This window comes from Platalea leucorodia, assembly GCF_965183815.1.
Source record: "Platalea leucorodia genome assembly, chromosome: Z".
NCBI lineage: Eukaryota > Metazoa > Chordata > Aves > Pelecaniformes > Threskiornithidae > Platalea > Platalea leucorodia.
This window is the reverse complement of record NC_138858.1, coordinates 11882916-11897232: the sequence shown is the minus strand read 5'-3', so window position 1 is coordinate 11897232 and position 14317 is coordinate 11882916. Positions and strand designations below refer to the sequence as shown.

The 14317-nt window shown below is 46.1% G+C and overlaps 1 protein-coding gene across 1 annotated transcript in view; it reads right to left on the bottom strand.

Moving 5' to 3' along the window:
• LOC309602424 (phospholipid-transporting ATPase ID-like) overlaps positions 1 to 14317 on the bottom strand; it is a 68591-nt gene that overhangs the window by 15928 nt on the left and 38346 nt on the right. The window contains exons 11-18 of the mRNA XM_082335994.1: positions 13459 to 13655; positions 12078 to 12286; positions 9868 to 9911; positions 8142 to 8307; positions 7154 to 7342; positions 6176 to 6291; positions 4525 to 4689; positions 1969 to 2080 (exon numbers count right to left, since the gene is read on the bottom strand). Coding sequence (XP_082192120.1) covers positions 1969 to 2080; positions 4525 to 4689; positions 6176 to 6291; positions 7154 to 7342; positions 8142 to 8307; positions 9868 to 9911; positions 12078 to 12286; positions 13459 to 13655 — 1198 coding nt within the window. The remainder of the gene's footprint in view (positions 1 to 1968; positions 2081 to 4524; positions 4690 to 6175; positions 6292 to 7153; positions 7343 to 8141; positions 8308 to 9867; positions 9912 to 12077; positions 12287 to 13458; positions 13656 to 14317) is intronic.

Here is a 14317-nt window from a genome sequence, read left to right as displayed (position 1 = left end):
TTTTCAGGATTTTTAACTTTTCCTCCCCCTACTCCCAGAAAAGTCCCAAACCACAGTTTTGAAGAAGAATCTTAAGATATTTTGTTCAGAAAACTCTGGAAAAAATGTATTTTGGTATTTCGTAAGTATATTGGATTGCATCCAAAATGCAGCTGCAAAAAGGTTACTGGTTTTGTGTGTGAATTTGACTGTGTATTGTGTTTGCACAGCAAGGTTTTGGCAGCAGAGGGGCTACAGGGGTGGCTTCTGTGAGAGGCTGCTAGAGGCTTCCCCTGTGTCTGATGGAGCCAAGGCCACTGGCTCCAAGACAGAGCCACCGCTGGCCAAGGCCGAGCCCATCAGCGACAGCGGTAGCACCTCTGGGAGAACATAGTTAAGAAGGCGAGGGGGGAGACCTGCACAACAGCAATTGTAGCAGAAGAGAGGCGTGAGAATACATGAGAGGCACAGCCCTGCAGACACCAAGGCCAGTGCAGAAGGAGGGGGAGGAGGTGCTCCAGGCGACAGAGCAGAGATTCCCCTGCAGCCCCTGGGGAAGACCATGGTGAGGCAGGCTGTCCCCCTGCAGCCCATGGAGGTCCACGCTGGAGCAGAGATCCACCTGCAGCCCGTGGAGGACCCCATGCCGGAGCAGGGGGATGCCCAAAGGAGGCTGTGACCCCGTGGGAAGCCCGCGCTGGAGCAGGCTCCTGGCAGGACCTGTGGCCCCGTGGAGAGAGGAGCCCAGGCTGGAGCAGGTTTGCTGGCAGGGCTGGTGACCCCGCGGGGGACCCACGCTGGAGCAGTCTGCTCCTGAAGGACTGCGCCCCGTGGAAGGGACCCACGCTGGGGCAGTTCGTGAGGAACTGCAGCCCTGGGAAGGGCTCACGCTGGAGCAGTGCGTGGAGGACTGTCTGCCGTGGGAGGGACCCCACGCTGGAGCAGGGGCAGAGTGTGAGGAGTCCTCCCCTGGGGAGGAAGGAGCGGCAGAGACAGCGTGTGGTGAACTGACCCCAAACCCTTTGGGTGGAAGGAGGTAGAGAAATTGCGAGTGAAGTTGAGCCTGGGAAGAAGGGAGGGGTGGGGGGAAGGTTTTTTAAGATTTGGTTTTACTTCTCATTATCCTACTCTGATTTGATTTGTAATAAATTAAACTAATTTCCCCAAGTTGAGTCTGTTTTGCCTGTGACAGTAATTGCTGAGTGATCTCTCCCTGTCCTTATCTTGACTCATGAGCCTTTCAATATATTTTCTCTCCCCTGTCCAGCTGAGGAGGGGAGGGATAGAGCGGCTTTGGTGGGCACCTGGTGTCTAGCCAAGGTCAATCTACCACAATAAGCAAAACTATTACATTTGGAAAATGACAAAATAAATTGTTTCATTTTTCTCAAAAATTCTCTGCTCATTTCTTGGCTTAAATTATTTGCAAGCACTTTTGGCCTCCCTGAAACACCATTGTTTCACTAAAGTTACTATTTGTCCAAAAGAATTCATTGGAGTCTATTTACCATTCTTTCCAACTTAATGCTTTCTCCAAAAGCCTGTTTCCTCCATTTCTATTCTGGATCATTAACGCCAGGACCAAACTGAAACAGACTCAACATCCACTTTAGCACTAAAATTCCTGGAAAGTAGGACAAGATTTTTTCCACCTTCTTCGCCAGGATGGTCGACTGTACTAAAATGACACCATTTCACAGCATATGACAAGTACTATGGGATGTTCATCGTCACCTCTCCAAAGGCAAAGGATGCTGCCTTCACGCTGCTTCCAGCCTCAGGACAGGAATTAAGAACAGGTACTAGCTACAGTTATCTGGTCTAATTCCAGATAACTGGAGTTTTGCCTAGCAAAGCCCTGTAAAGCAAAGCCCTGTAAGTTTGTCTTCTGTGCAGTTTTCAAAGGAGAAAGCATGAGAACATGGGTCTTAGCAGAACCATCCCACCGTTGGGAGAGAAGAGAAACATCCAAAATTGTAGCCCCTTTACCTTGCTTGTCTCCAGTGAGGACCCATATCTTAATGTTGGCTTTGGCAAGAGTCTCAATTGTCTGTGGGACTCCATCTTGTAACTTGTCCTCAATCGCTGTGGCACCTAGCAGCTTAACAGAAAACAGCAGGGAACTGGTAAGTCTTCCCATTGTGAGCAAAGGAGAAAGCATTGGACCTCCAGGTAGTTACTCAAGCAAACGCAAATGAAATCTAGGAATAAGGTTGTACTGATTTTCATTCTTCCTCAGCAAATTTACTGTACAGAGTAGAGCCCCAATCCTGCAAATGTTCTAGTCTCTAATCCCCCAAGCTCAGATGGATCATGAACACGCATGAAATTATTTGCCAACATGTTTGCAGACATACAGGTCTGTGTTCTTCGACATCTCCCCTTCACAGCAGATAGAGGGGATGAAGACAGCTGTGGACCTGTGTCCCCAAACCTCCACATGCATCCCCTAGTGTGGAGCTTGCTCCCAGCTATATTGTACTGCAGCCGTCATATGGCTGCTTAACATCTTCTCCAGCCCCTAACAGACCTGTTCCCACCCCTGCTCCACACTGTCACACGACTAAATCACAGACTGCTCAGGACATGAACCATCATTATTTTGAAGTTATTGCTTTTACTGCATTTTGGAGATACTTGGTGGCTCTAACCTATTGTCAAAGGGACAGGAAGGTTTCACTGCTAGCTCAGGTTTAGACAGCATCTGCTACCACCTACCTCCTGCTGTTGGGAGACTAAATTCAGAGGTTGGCCCAAGATTCCTTTCAGTTTCCTGGGATGTTCATCATTCATCAGCTATGAGTGTTATCAATGTAGACAACAGCTCTGACGGAACTTCTCTATAGGGTCCTCAAAACTGCACAATCCACGCTTTACAGCAGTAGTCCCTGGTCTAGCTAGCGAGCGCTTAAATGCTTGTAGCGTACAAAGCCACCTCCTGGGAGCACCTGCTCATCCTCGGCAGCCTGAGTCTGAGCTGGAAGCCCAAAGATGGACACTGATGTCAAATGTACCCAGGAAGAGAGAACAAGGGCTTGCATTCCCCACAGACATTGTCTTTCTGGAGCTGCAGAAAGGCACAATAGTATTGTTGACAGGCCTTTGCCTATCTGCCCATGACTTGGTGTAAAAGCAGCTGGAGGGACAGTTGTGATGCCTTCCCGACTGTGGATCTTCCTTAGTTTTTAGGTCAATCAATGATAAATACTATTTTTACTACTACTCTATGAATCTAAACATGTTCCATCCCCTTGTGTCCTTATATCCTTACTCCCCCTAAGGGCCCCTAGCAAGAGCCTGCTGCTCACAGGGCCTTCTGCTCTTGCCCATCAGCCAGACTAAATGATACTAGGCAGTCCTCTACACCTCCACAAGACCCATCTACTTCATCGCTGACTGTGGCGCTCACACCCATTCTCTGTCACAAGCCAGGCTTTCCTACACCCCCCATCTGTTCTTCCCACAGCACCTTCGGGAAGTAAAATCACTCCTGTACAGAGTACAGAGAAGGGTCTGGTGTGAACAGTGGTTTCTTCTGAGCCACACTTCTTCCTGCTGTGAGCCCATGACCTTTTCTCTACTCAGGCCATGAGCTTTGTAACCCTTTCATGCAAAGCAGCTGGCCCCTGAACCACCTAAACCTCCATGACTTTCCTGCTTTGATCATGACCCACAGAGCATTTGCACAATGTATTCTCTGGCCTGGAGGATCGGCATTTTCCACTGCTCTGTGGGGACCCAGAAGGGCAGTAGGCTTTACCCCATGGACTATACAACTTCCAGAGGTCAGCATCTCCTCGGCTCACACTTGCTTCTTCCCAGGCCCTGCTGGCATCCTGAGCTAATGGAAGGAGCAACGGTGCAGCTCCCAGGATTTCCGACATTTCAGAAAAGCACTGCTGCAAGTGCAAAAGCTGAATTGCTTCCCCTCAGATCCCACACATCCTTTTCATTCATTATTCACAGCTCTAAAACACAAGCAGACCCCCCAGGGCATTCAAAAAGCTGTATCAACACTCAGGGAGAGAAGAATGACTTGAAGATCACAGTTTAGCCCTGTTTCAAATTGACACAAACATGTTCATGGACATCACCTCCCCATCCTGCCCAGGGCTGTAAGAACAAAGATGACATTCTCTGAAATGGAGGGGCACTGGGGATTATTCACTGCCTGCCATTTCAAAGTCAGGAAAATAAATAGATCAGCCATTTGCACATACAAAGGATAGCTATGAAATATTTGTGTCCGCGTCATCTCCCTTAGGCTCTGGTATGTCACTTCATCACAAGAAAGCTACTCCGACACCCACATGAGTTAAAATAAAACCATTCCTCTGCACTGGTGGCTGACACCCCAGTTACAGGCTCCTGATGGAGGTGCCAGTGAAAACCCAGGGCTGCCATATTCCTATCCGCTCCCGTCACACTACCCACTGAGCTGTTTGCAGAGCAATGTTTACTGAAGTCATACTGAGCTGTTTATTGACAAACCACCATCCTCGCTGCCTCCCCCGGAGCTTGGCCCAGATTCCCTGAAACACCAACCATTAGGTCTTTTTCAATCTCTTCATATAACTCTGACAATTTATCTTCCCGTCCTTCCAAGGCAGTGCTTGCTTCATGGTGACGCCTGATCCAGTCCTGAAAGTAGTCTTCGTCCAGGTTTTTATAGGCCACCACAAGTGTCCTCAGACCTTCACCAGCGAACTCCTGTGAGACAGTGGTGAGGCAGAATAGGTAAAACAGGAACAGTCTGCTCACCTGGGCTGACAAAGGACCCTCGGAAAGAAAATGGCTATTTGTGAAAGCTTCTTGCCTAACGTCTGCAGAGGAAAGGTGAAAAAATCACAACTGAGACCACAAACCTTGGGGTACTTTTTAAAAACTAGTTCCAGACCACTTTATCATTGCCATCCACAGTCCTTACAAAGAACAAACTTAAAAGAGCTTTCCTACTTTCTGGCTCTAAATCTTTACGTAAACCAGGCAGTTGTTTCCCAAGTTTGTATTTCTCAACTTATGGTTTAGAATAGTGAGACCTGAATAAATACTGAACACAGCCTTGAATTTTGGACCTGGGCTCAACACTTTTAGGGTACAAATGCTGGCTGAAATGCACAGCATGAGCACAGTCAGTCATGACATCTCAGCAATTCCTTGTAACTGAGCTTTCTGCAGATGTATGATTGATGGTATGGCTCTCTGTTTGGTGGAATAACAGAGATCCCTTTGTGAGAACAGAGGTGTTCCCCCAGGCTTGAAGTAAAGGTGGATCAGGAACAGGCTACATACACAGCTCTGCTTTGCCCTCTCCTTCACCAGCAACTTTCTCTGGCTCGCCCAGGCAGGGAGCAGAGACGCTTGTGCTACTGCACAACCCCTCTGGTAAAACTTTCTGTTATCGTGTGCTCTGCACTGTACCAGCAGGATCTGGCACCACAAGGGGGAGTAAATATTGGCCAAAACATCCACTTGTGTGAGTAACCACCTCCCAGTGCCCACCATCAACAATATAAAAGCCCGCAAGTTTAAGTAAAAGTGACACATTTTCCTTGCTGCCCAGTGAGTATGCCCCTATATGATCTGGAAGAAGGGGAGGTATGTCCCAGCGCCTGCCCGGTCCCTTCTGACTGACACCTCTCAGATTGCAATCACTGCAGATCTGAATTGTATTCAACAAGGTAAACAGCTCTGTGGCCCTTTACTGATCACCTTAGTTATTCCGATCCAAGGCATGCTTGAGTGCATCAGGTGCATGCGTTGTAGGGTAACAGCAGACTTGGATGGAATTTAGTTGCCAAAACACAGCTGTGATGTGCCATTTCAGGTGTTTCACCTATCCTGCCTGGCTTCCAGCTCCTACTGCAGAGGAATACAGGTCTTCTGAATGTCCTGCATTGTATTTGCCATCCGTCTCTGGATGTCCTGGATATCCTAGAGCAGTTAAAATGGCACCTGGTGCCCATGCTTAGGCAACTTATTTGAGACCTAAGGCTTTAAAAATTAACTTCCCTCTCCATTGCCCACAAAAATAACAAAACAAAATAAAATAAAAAAAAACAACAAACAGTTAAAAAACTAGAGCTTGGGTGCTGCTTCTGAAATCTGTTTTTTGTTTCAATACAAAGTACATTGCCACACCTGGAGAAAAGAAAACCATCAAATGCGGAGATGTTGTGCAGAAGGAAACACTTACATTCAGGTGTTCTGTAGTCTCCTCTTTGAGAGAGTCGCAGGATGAATGAAGCAGTTCATAAAGAATGGTGTCAGCCCCCTTGCAGTACAAAGTCAAGTCACCTTCTGGACTCCGCACTATGAGGAAGAGAAAAAGAAATGCTACAAATCCCAGACTGAAGCACTTGGGATTCACAGCACTTGCATCAAAACAAAGAAAGGTTTTTAGAGGTGTCTGAACTCCACCAAGTTTTGGGAGACTCCCAGGAATTAAGACAAGCTTTGCTTAGAAAAGAAGATAATGCAACTACTCTCCACCTCAGTGGTAGCAGCACAGGCAACTGTACCCAGATTGCATTGGTCTGAGCAGATGCTCTGTTGCACTACGTGGTTCCCACAGGCAGCACTTCAGGCAGGACATCTGAATTCAGAAGTCAAGAACAATTTGTTCTTGGGGAACTGGTCCTCCTGTTCTTATTGCTCCTACCAGTAAAGGCACTACCAATCTCTTGCTACAGTTATGATATTCCAATTCTTGAAATATCTGAGGTTGTTGAAGGGTTAATAAAGGCTACATGAAGTTTCCTGAATCATTTCTCCATTTTTCTCTCAGGAAAGTGGGCTTCTCAAATTATCCTTGCTTTGTCCTTTCCCACTTTCTCAGATTTTGCTGCTAATTTTAATGTTGATTAGGACGGCCTTTCCTGCATTGTCATGAGGGAAGTAAGATATATAAAAAAGTTAGTGCCTTCAGGAGGCTGCTCCATCATTGTGGTCCAGATGTTAAGATGTTCTCCCACCTGCCTAAGTTAAGTATTTAGCTAGCACTGTTGCTATGTAATTGGAAAGTCAAGGCAGTCCATCTCAAGCACTCAGGAGTAAATGTTACTCAGAAAGCATTGCAAAGGAGGTCTCCTAGGAAAAGGTATCACAGCAGAATGAGGGCCAACTTGAGAGCCTAAAAAGTCAGGAAGGAAAGAAGGGAGCAACGGGAACATACCGATAACAGACATGCGCTTGCGAACGTTGTTGAAATCAAGAATAGCCAGAAGTTTGTAGATTTTTGTTTCTCCCATTTCCACGACGGTGATGGTCTCCGGTGTGCGAGCCCGGAACACAAATCCAAAGTTTCTGGCAGCAGTGACGAGGGCTCCCTCGTCAGGAGATTGGGCCTGATATACCAAGTTACCTGACACGCAAGAAAAAAAAAGTAATGTGGCTTCTGCCTTGTTTCTGAGGCTAAACAAATACAAAATCAAAGACATTATATAGCAGTTAACCCTTTGCTTTTCTGTCTAGCCCCAGAAGGTGCAGCACTAAAAAGCGCCTTATGTCCACACATCTCCATCAAGTCCCATTAACCCATCCTCCAGGTCAGTGGAAGAGGCCTCCTAGACTCTTTTGGGGTCTTTTATCACTCTCTTTGGAGTCCAACAGATCTCACTGAGAGGACAACTTCCTTGGGTTTAACCCTGTCTAGTTACATCTGCATGTATTTTTCTCATCAGTGGTTTCAGCTTATATGTGTCAATTAATGGTTCTAGCCTTTAAAGCACAGTTTTCACCCTGTCTGGGATTTGAGGAGACTGACCCAGTACCTGCGGGAACACTGGGTGAGTGGAGCTAATGAGTCTCCAGTGGGAAGGTGCTCTGTGCTCTTTGCTTTATGGGACTTGGTGCAGAGTAGAGAAAGAGTGGGGGAAGCCATCTGCCACCTCAGGGATGCTGTGGCACCTGCAATTTCCGCACTCCAGAGATGTGGTGTTTGCAGTAGTGTCAGCTCCACCACAGGAACACACAGGGAGTGAAGGCCCTGGTCCTTTTTCTTCCCATGTGGCATCTCCAGTGACATTGATTTATGTGTAGCCATATACTACAGAAAATCACCAGGGAGCCAAAAGGACCAATAACAGGTTCTGTGGAGAGAAGACATACTGTGGTGCAGGGTGAACATAACCACTCAGTCTGGTGCCTTCAACAGTCCTCACCTTCCTTCTTTTCTTCTGGCATCACTGTGTGACAAAGTGAGAGCAGCCGGAAGAACCTGTGCGTCGGGACATCACTTAGCTTCACAGCTTCAACCAGGCTATGGTCGTAGAAGGCAAACTTTGGGTCAGCTAACGGGTTGTATGAGAAATCAACCTTCTCTGTGTTCTGCAAAAACATGGCTCGGTGTTATTTGTGGAGCTCTCATATGCCTGTACACCCGTGCCTGCCCATCACAGCCCCTCTATCTTGCTTACATTTGCAAAGGGCCCTCTCCTGCGGGGCTGTTCATGACAGAGACTGGTGAATCTCAGTAAGATAGAGGTCATGAGAGCTACTGAATCACAGGAGAGGACAGGCACTTGACGTGCTTTTCAGAGCAGCACTCAAGCTGAGAACCTGATTAGCTAAAGATGCCTCTTTGTACAACAGCAAATGCTTCTACAGGATCCCTGCCAAAGGATTTCTGTAGCAAAGAAATGCCTGCCCTCAACATGTGCCTGCTTGGAGGCATCATGCTCCTGATGTCAATGGCTGCCTGTGACAGGGGAATGTGGAAGCCCAATTTAAAACAATTCAAAAGGCTACATTCTCCACCCTATTGTCCCAAAGCACAAAAAAAATCCTGATATGGAAAAAAGAGGACAGACAAGTGATGTAAAGGTTCAACTCCACAGCCACTGCTCGTTTTGTCTAAAAACAAGGAGCCTCAAGCAGAGGGGAACATACTGGAAAAATGGCCAGAAGCTCACAGCATGATGTGTCATGGAGGAATGCACTGCCGAGCCTGCCCAGGACGATTGTGACTCCCACCCCATCCCCGATGAGCTCAGAGTTTCCAGGATGGGAGTCATCCTTTTGACCTCTGCAAGCTGACATTTAGCACTTACTGCAAGAGCACAGACCCACCCCGCGCACACACTCATCTGTGCAGCAAGATCCAGGCACTACAACACGGTGGATGTGTGGGCAGCAGGACTCTGCTCCGGCGAGTATCACGGGCAGGAAGAGCTGCCGGGCAGCCAGTTGGCAGGAGACCAGCATGTGTCCCCAAGCAAGTCAGCCCTTTGCATTCTGCTGCCTGAGTGAGAGCAGTCTGGAGGCACAGCACTCGGCACAAATAGCCAATTTCAGGGGTTAATTTAAGTTTTAAATGGCCTGGAAATGAATCATTGGAACGAGGAGTGGGATTTTCATCATCATCTTGCCATTTGTTACTTGGATTACTGCATGCAGTTTTCAGACATTTTAGAAATCCAAGACATGTGGGTTTGTGCCAGCAAGCAGAGGCTAGAAAGAAATGGAGAAGTCACCCATTTTCACACTTTCCAATGTCCAGACATTAGGGGAATTTGACAGTGACCTTGTTATCAATATGAACTCACTCACTGATTCCCCACTAAAGCTTTAATTAACTGCTGTGGATAATAAAATTCACCAATGTACAAGTTTCCAACAAACATCAATGGTCAAGTATTCAAGAGAGCTGTGCATGCACTAGGATGTCATGTGAAGCTGAGCGAACAGTGGGCACTCAGGCTACTCGAACTGCAGGTTTAAACCAGGCTTACTGGAAGGGAATGCAAGTCTGGCAATCCTCTGACATCCACAAGGACACACATCCCTGTTGTCAGGGTCAAGAGCATGAGCTATGCCTGGGTGGGTTGTGTTCACTAGCACTTAGGCAGGCAGATTCACTGAAAGTGCAAGTAGCAATTGAGCACTTACCTCACTTATTTCTATCCTTTGCCCAGACATATCATACACATCACCTGCAAGCAAGAAAGACTGAGGTTATAGCCACAAACTCCTGGTAAGTGTAGTCTCTGAGCTTCGCTGCCACAAAAATAGGTTAAAGTGTTTTGAAGCTAGTATCTAATAAAAAAGTTTCTGTAAGCATAAATATCTTGACATGGGCACTGGAGACTAATGATTCATATCCATCAGTTTCTATGTTAATCCATGACAAAATTCAGAGACTGACAGATGCTTGAAACACAAAGCAGTTACCATAAAAATGATGAGCATTTGGGTAAAGAAGAATGGCTCAAGCTGAATCCAGATAGGATGTAGTGCTAGGTAGGAAACAAAGGTGCTTTCAGGGGATGACTTCTCTTGTACTTTCCCTTTGGAATGTGAGACAAAATCCAGCTCCTGGATTGTATTGGGTTTGCAGCAGTCCCAGGACAACCATAGAGAAGGAGTTCTCAAAGCCCATTCTTCCCACATCTAGGTAGCAAGGCTGCTCTATTCATTTCCCCTGAACTGATGATCTGGCCACAGAAATGGAAGACATCTCATCTCCAGGAAACACTATTGAAACTTCTTCTTCCTGAAGAAAAATTTCACTTGGAAGGTCTGGACTGTGCCCAGCCCAGTCAGATTCAACACTTCATTGAAATAAGATTGAAATACAGTGAATTACATGAATGATAGATCCATATCTGCACCAGCAACCTCAACTGTGACCAAAGTCAATTGCAGGTACTGGTGCTCCCTCACAAAAGGGCTGAGGGTGTAGAAGAAACTCAGAAGTCATCTCTCCTGAGAACTGCACATCAGCTGATCCCCTGGAAACTGTAACTGAGAGGCTTTTGGACACCTCCTTCCCAATGGGACGCTTAAGCCTTTGGAGTACCTTCCCTGGCAGCAGAACTAATTCATCCTTTCTGGCATGGCTTTCCCAAATGCCCCTGAGCAGCAAATCCAAAGAAGCACATTCCTAGGAAGAAGCTAAGCATTTAGAAAACTGTAGGCAATAGACTGTCTGCCTTCTTTCTGCATATTTCCCATTCATTTCTTGAACCCACACCCTATATCTATGTTAGTGGTGACATCCACTTTGGAAAAGTCAACTAAGCACACATGAATGAACAGACTGAATATTTTTCAAACTGTTTAGCAGCACTAACGTTGGCTAGCATAGTAGCACTGTTTGAGATATGGTGGTCTCCAAATATACACAAAACAAGATATATAGGAAGAAATAACTTCTTTTATTAGGCCAGCTGATAGCATGGAGGAAAAAAAGACAAGCTTTCTGGCACACTAGTCCATCAGCAGGCAAAACAAGCATCAATCGATGACTAGTTTCTCTGGGGGAATCTAATGGTGTTAATCAATTAGTCAGTCTGTGAATTGTTAGCACCTCTTGAGCAGTGTGAAGAAAACTGCCCGGGGCCATACAAGGAACGAGCCTTTTAAGTCAATGACTGTTAGGATCTAGCAGAGCTAACAACTTTTGTTTCCAGTTTTTTCCAACTCCCTACAAACTTTTCTCTCTGCTGGTAGGTGAATTATGTCAGGGCTAAAGACAAATGACTAGGCCATTGACTAAGTGCCGACTGAAGGTTCAGCTACTTGAACAGGATGCGGAAAACCGCTGCTCATGACATGAGAAATTGCTGAATGTGAGAGATAACAGTGTGAGAAGCTGACAAAACTTGCAGATAACCTCATGAGTGATGGCTGATTTCACAAGTGGTTAAGAGGTTAAGAGGGAGTTAGTTATGATGTGCGTTATGTGTTATGTTTTGTGGGGTTAGCAATACCTGGGTAAACATGTCAATAATACCATAAAAGGCTGAGATTACCTAGGTAGTAATATCAGAAAAAAACAAACTTGAGTACAGATGTAGTAAAATGGGGACCAATGACGAAAAAGTAATAAGGTGCAGGTTCTTTAGTTGGGATGAAACTGGGGCAGAAAAAGGGAGGTAAAAGGGTGGCAAAAAGGGGAAACAAGGAACAGGAAAATGATACTAAGATATGCAAATGATGCAATCAGGGCTGTCCAGACATCCCTGCTGGGCAGCCCTCCACTTGATCCCTGCAGGTTCTTACAAGGCACTGTCTTCTGGATATCCTATTTAGTCCCTGTGGACCAAGAGGCATACAATGGAATAAAACTCGGAGAATAAGACAAATAGGTAACATACCGTAGGATTTGCCGTTGATGGAGCACTTGTTGAAACACATGATATTCTGAGTGAGAGTTCCTGTTTTGTCTGAGAAGATGTACTTGATCTGCCCCAGCTCTTCATTGAGTGTAGTGGTACGGGCCTGAGCCGGTGTGTCATTCAACGGATAATACATTTTACGGTCCCAGTCAATGTAGAAACTGTTACCCAAGCGTATAATCTCTACACTGGTGAAACAGAAAGAGAAGGTGGTGGAATATTCATTAGTTTAAGGGACAAGATCTTTATCTTCAGCACCACCATTAGCAATTGCAATTAGAAGACAACTTTGAAGGTAATGACAGGGTGTACTCATCAGGTTGTCCTTAAATGGCCTGTAGTAAGTAATGCTGAAGCAAGTCCTGCTGAAATGATCTGTTGGGTTTATAGCAAATTCCTTTCTTTTATTTATAAAACAACATATTACAAATGTATTTGAAAAGTTTCAGAAGTTTTCAGACTGAAAAGCGAGGCAGGAGCAGTGGGTTTCACTTGGTGCAGTTTCGGGAGTAGTGCTCAGATGGGGATAGTTTCCAGCAGCGTCCTGGGCTGGGCTGAGCCGGTGCCAGGGGATGAGCACAGCCACGGCTAAAACAACCCAGACCTCCACAACAATCGAGTCATTGTGTAATTCAATATAACCAAGGAGCCATATCAGCTCACAGAGAACATGAATTTCCACTTTGCTGCTGGTGTGACATACTGGACAGGAATGGGTTTAATTCCTCATATTTACCAACACAAAAGAGAGTCTCAGCAAAGCTGTCCGAAGAGTTAAGTGCAATGATAAACTATACAGGCCTAGTCAGTCTATACCCCAGCCTCAAGGTTTTGAGAGCATCACGGACACATTGCCTACTCTTTACCCCTGCTTGCCTATCTGCAATAAGCAACATAGCACTACATCCTCTGGGAAGTGGCGACATTCACTCTGCTCATATAGCACTGAGTACTATGGATCCTCAACCTGATTACACCTACTTACCTGGCAATCCACTCCTCACATGAGCCCTACAGCCACCTCAAAGAACACGCCATTCACTTGTTTGATGGGCAGTGCAAGTGGGAGAGAGCAAGACTAACTGTAGCAGGCTTCCAGCCTCACCCCTATACCATCCTATGCTTACACCTCCCCTTTAACTGCAAAATCATCCTATCCTCTTCCAGGGCTCACCACTGTCCCCACTCCAACACTGATGAAGACCTCCGAAGGCAGGAGAAATAAGAAGAGCATCGCGGGGGTTGTGTGCTATTGTGCACAATGGGGTTGCATTTGTGTCTAGGGAAAATGCTGCTCCCAGCTAAGGCAACAGCTAAACCTCTCCTAAGATGAAACATGAAAGGAGCTTCTGGCACGTACCTGACATAGAGTGAAATTGGCACCACCGTGTTTAGAATGATCACGTATGACCAGAACATGAGGAAGGCCGAGTAGGAGGCAGAGTTGATGCCTTCTGCCCAGGGCAGATAGACTTGGAAGTAGTAGCCCTTATCATACTCCCAGATGCCATTTCCAATGGCTAGGATAAGACACATCAGTGCTAAAAATGCAAAGATCTGCAAAAAAACCCCAAAATATTGCATTTTAGAAACAAGGAATTTATTATGTACAGGTTGATCAGAAGACCTTAATGAGATTGAGTTGGACAGCCTGAATAACAGGAAAATGTTCCTAGGGGTGAAGGAGGAAAACCAGCAAAGTTATGACACTTTTACCTCACGGGCAAAATTACACAGTGCAGAGTCCGGCAATTTGGAATCACAAGACCTCAAAAAGCTGGGGATTTAAGTCCCAAGCAGACACCTAAACCAGGGTGCTCATGGCCAGCTGGCTGCAGAACATCAAATCTCATTAGAGGTGAGTTGAGCTGCAGGTCCTCAAACATCTGGCTGCAGTCTTGGGAATAGAAACTGCCTGGAGGACTTTACCTGACCATTTGCTGGATGTATCATAGTTTTCCTCACCATTTCTGAAAAACTACTAAAGATAATTTGTAACACAGAAAATCCAGCACTGTGCAGGTTGGAATTCAGCACTGCATGTCATTCTGATGGCTGAAGGAGTTAATCACTGACTCAGAACTAATGGTTGCCTTGGTATCTGCCATCACAATCTGATTACATTTCCTTTGAGCAAACAGAAAGCAACAATAATCAGTGATATGTATCCTTGGACTTTACAGAAGCCTATTTCCTGAAGCCTAAAGCAACCAGGGGGA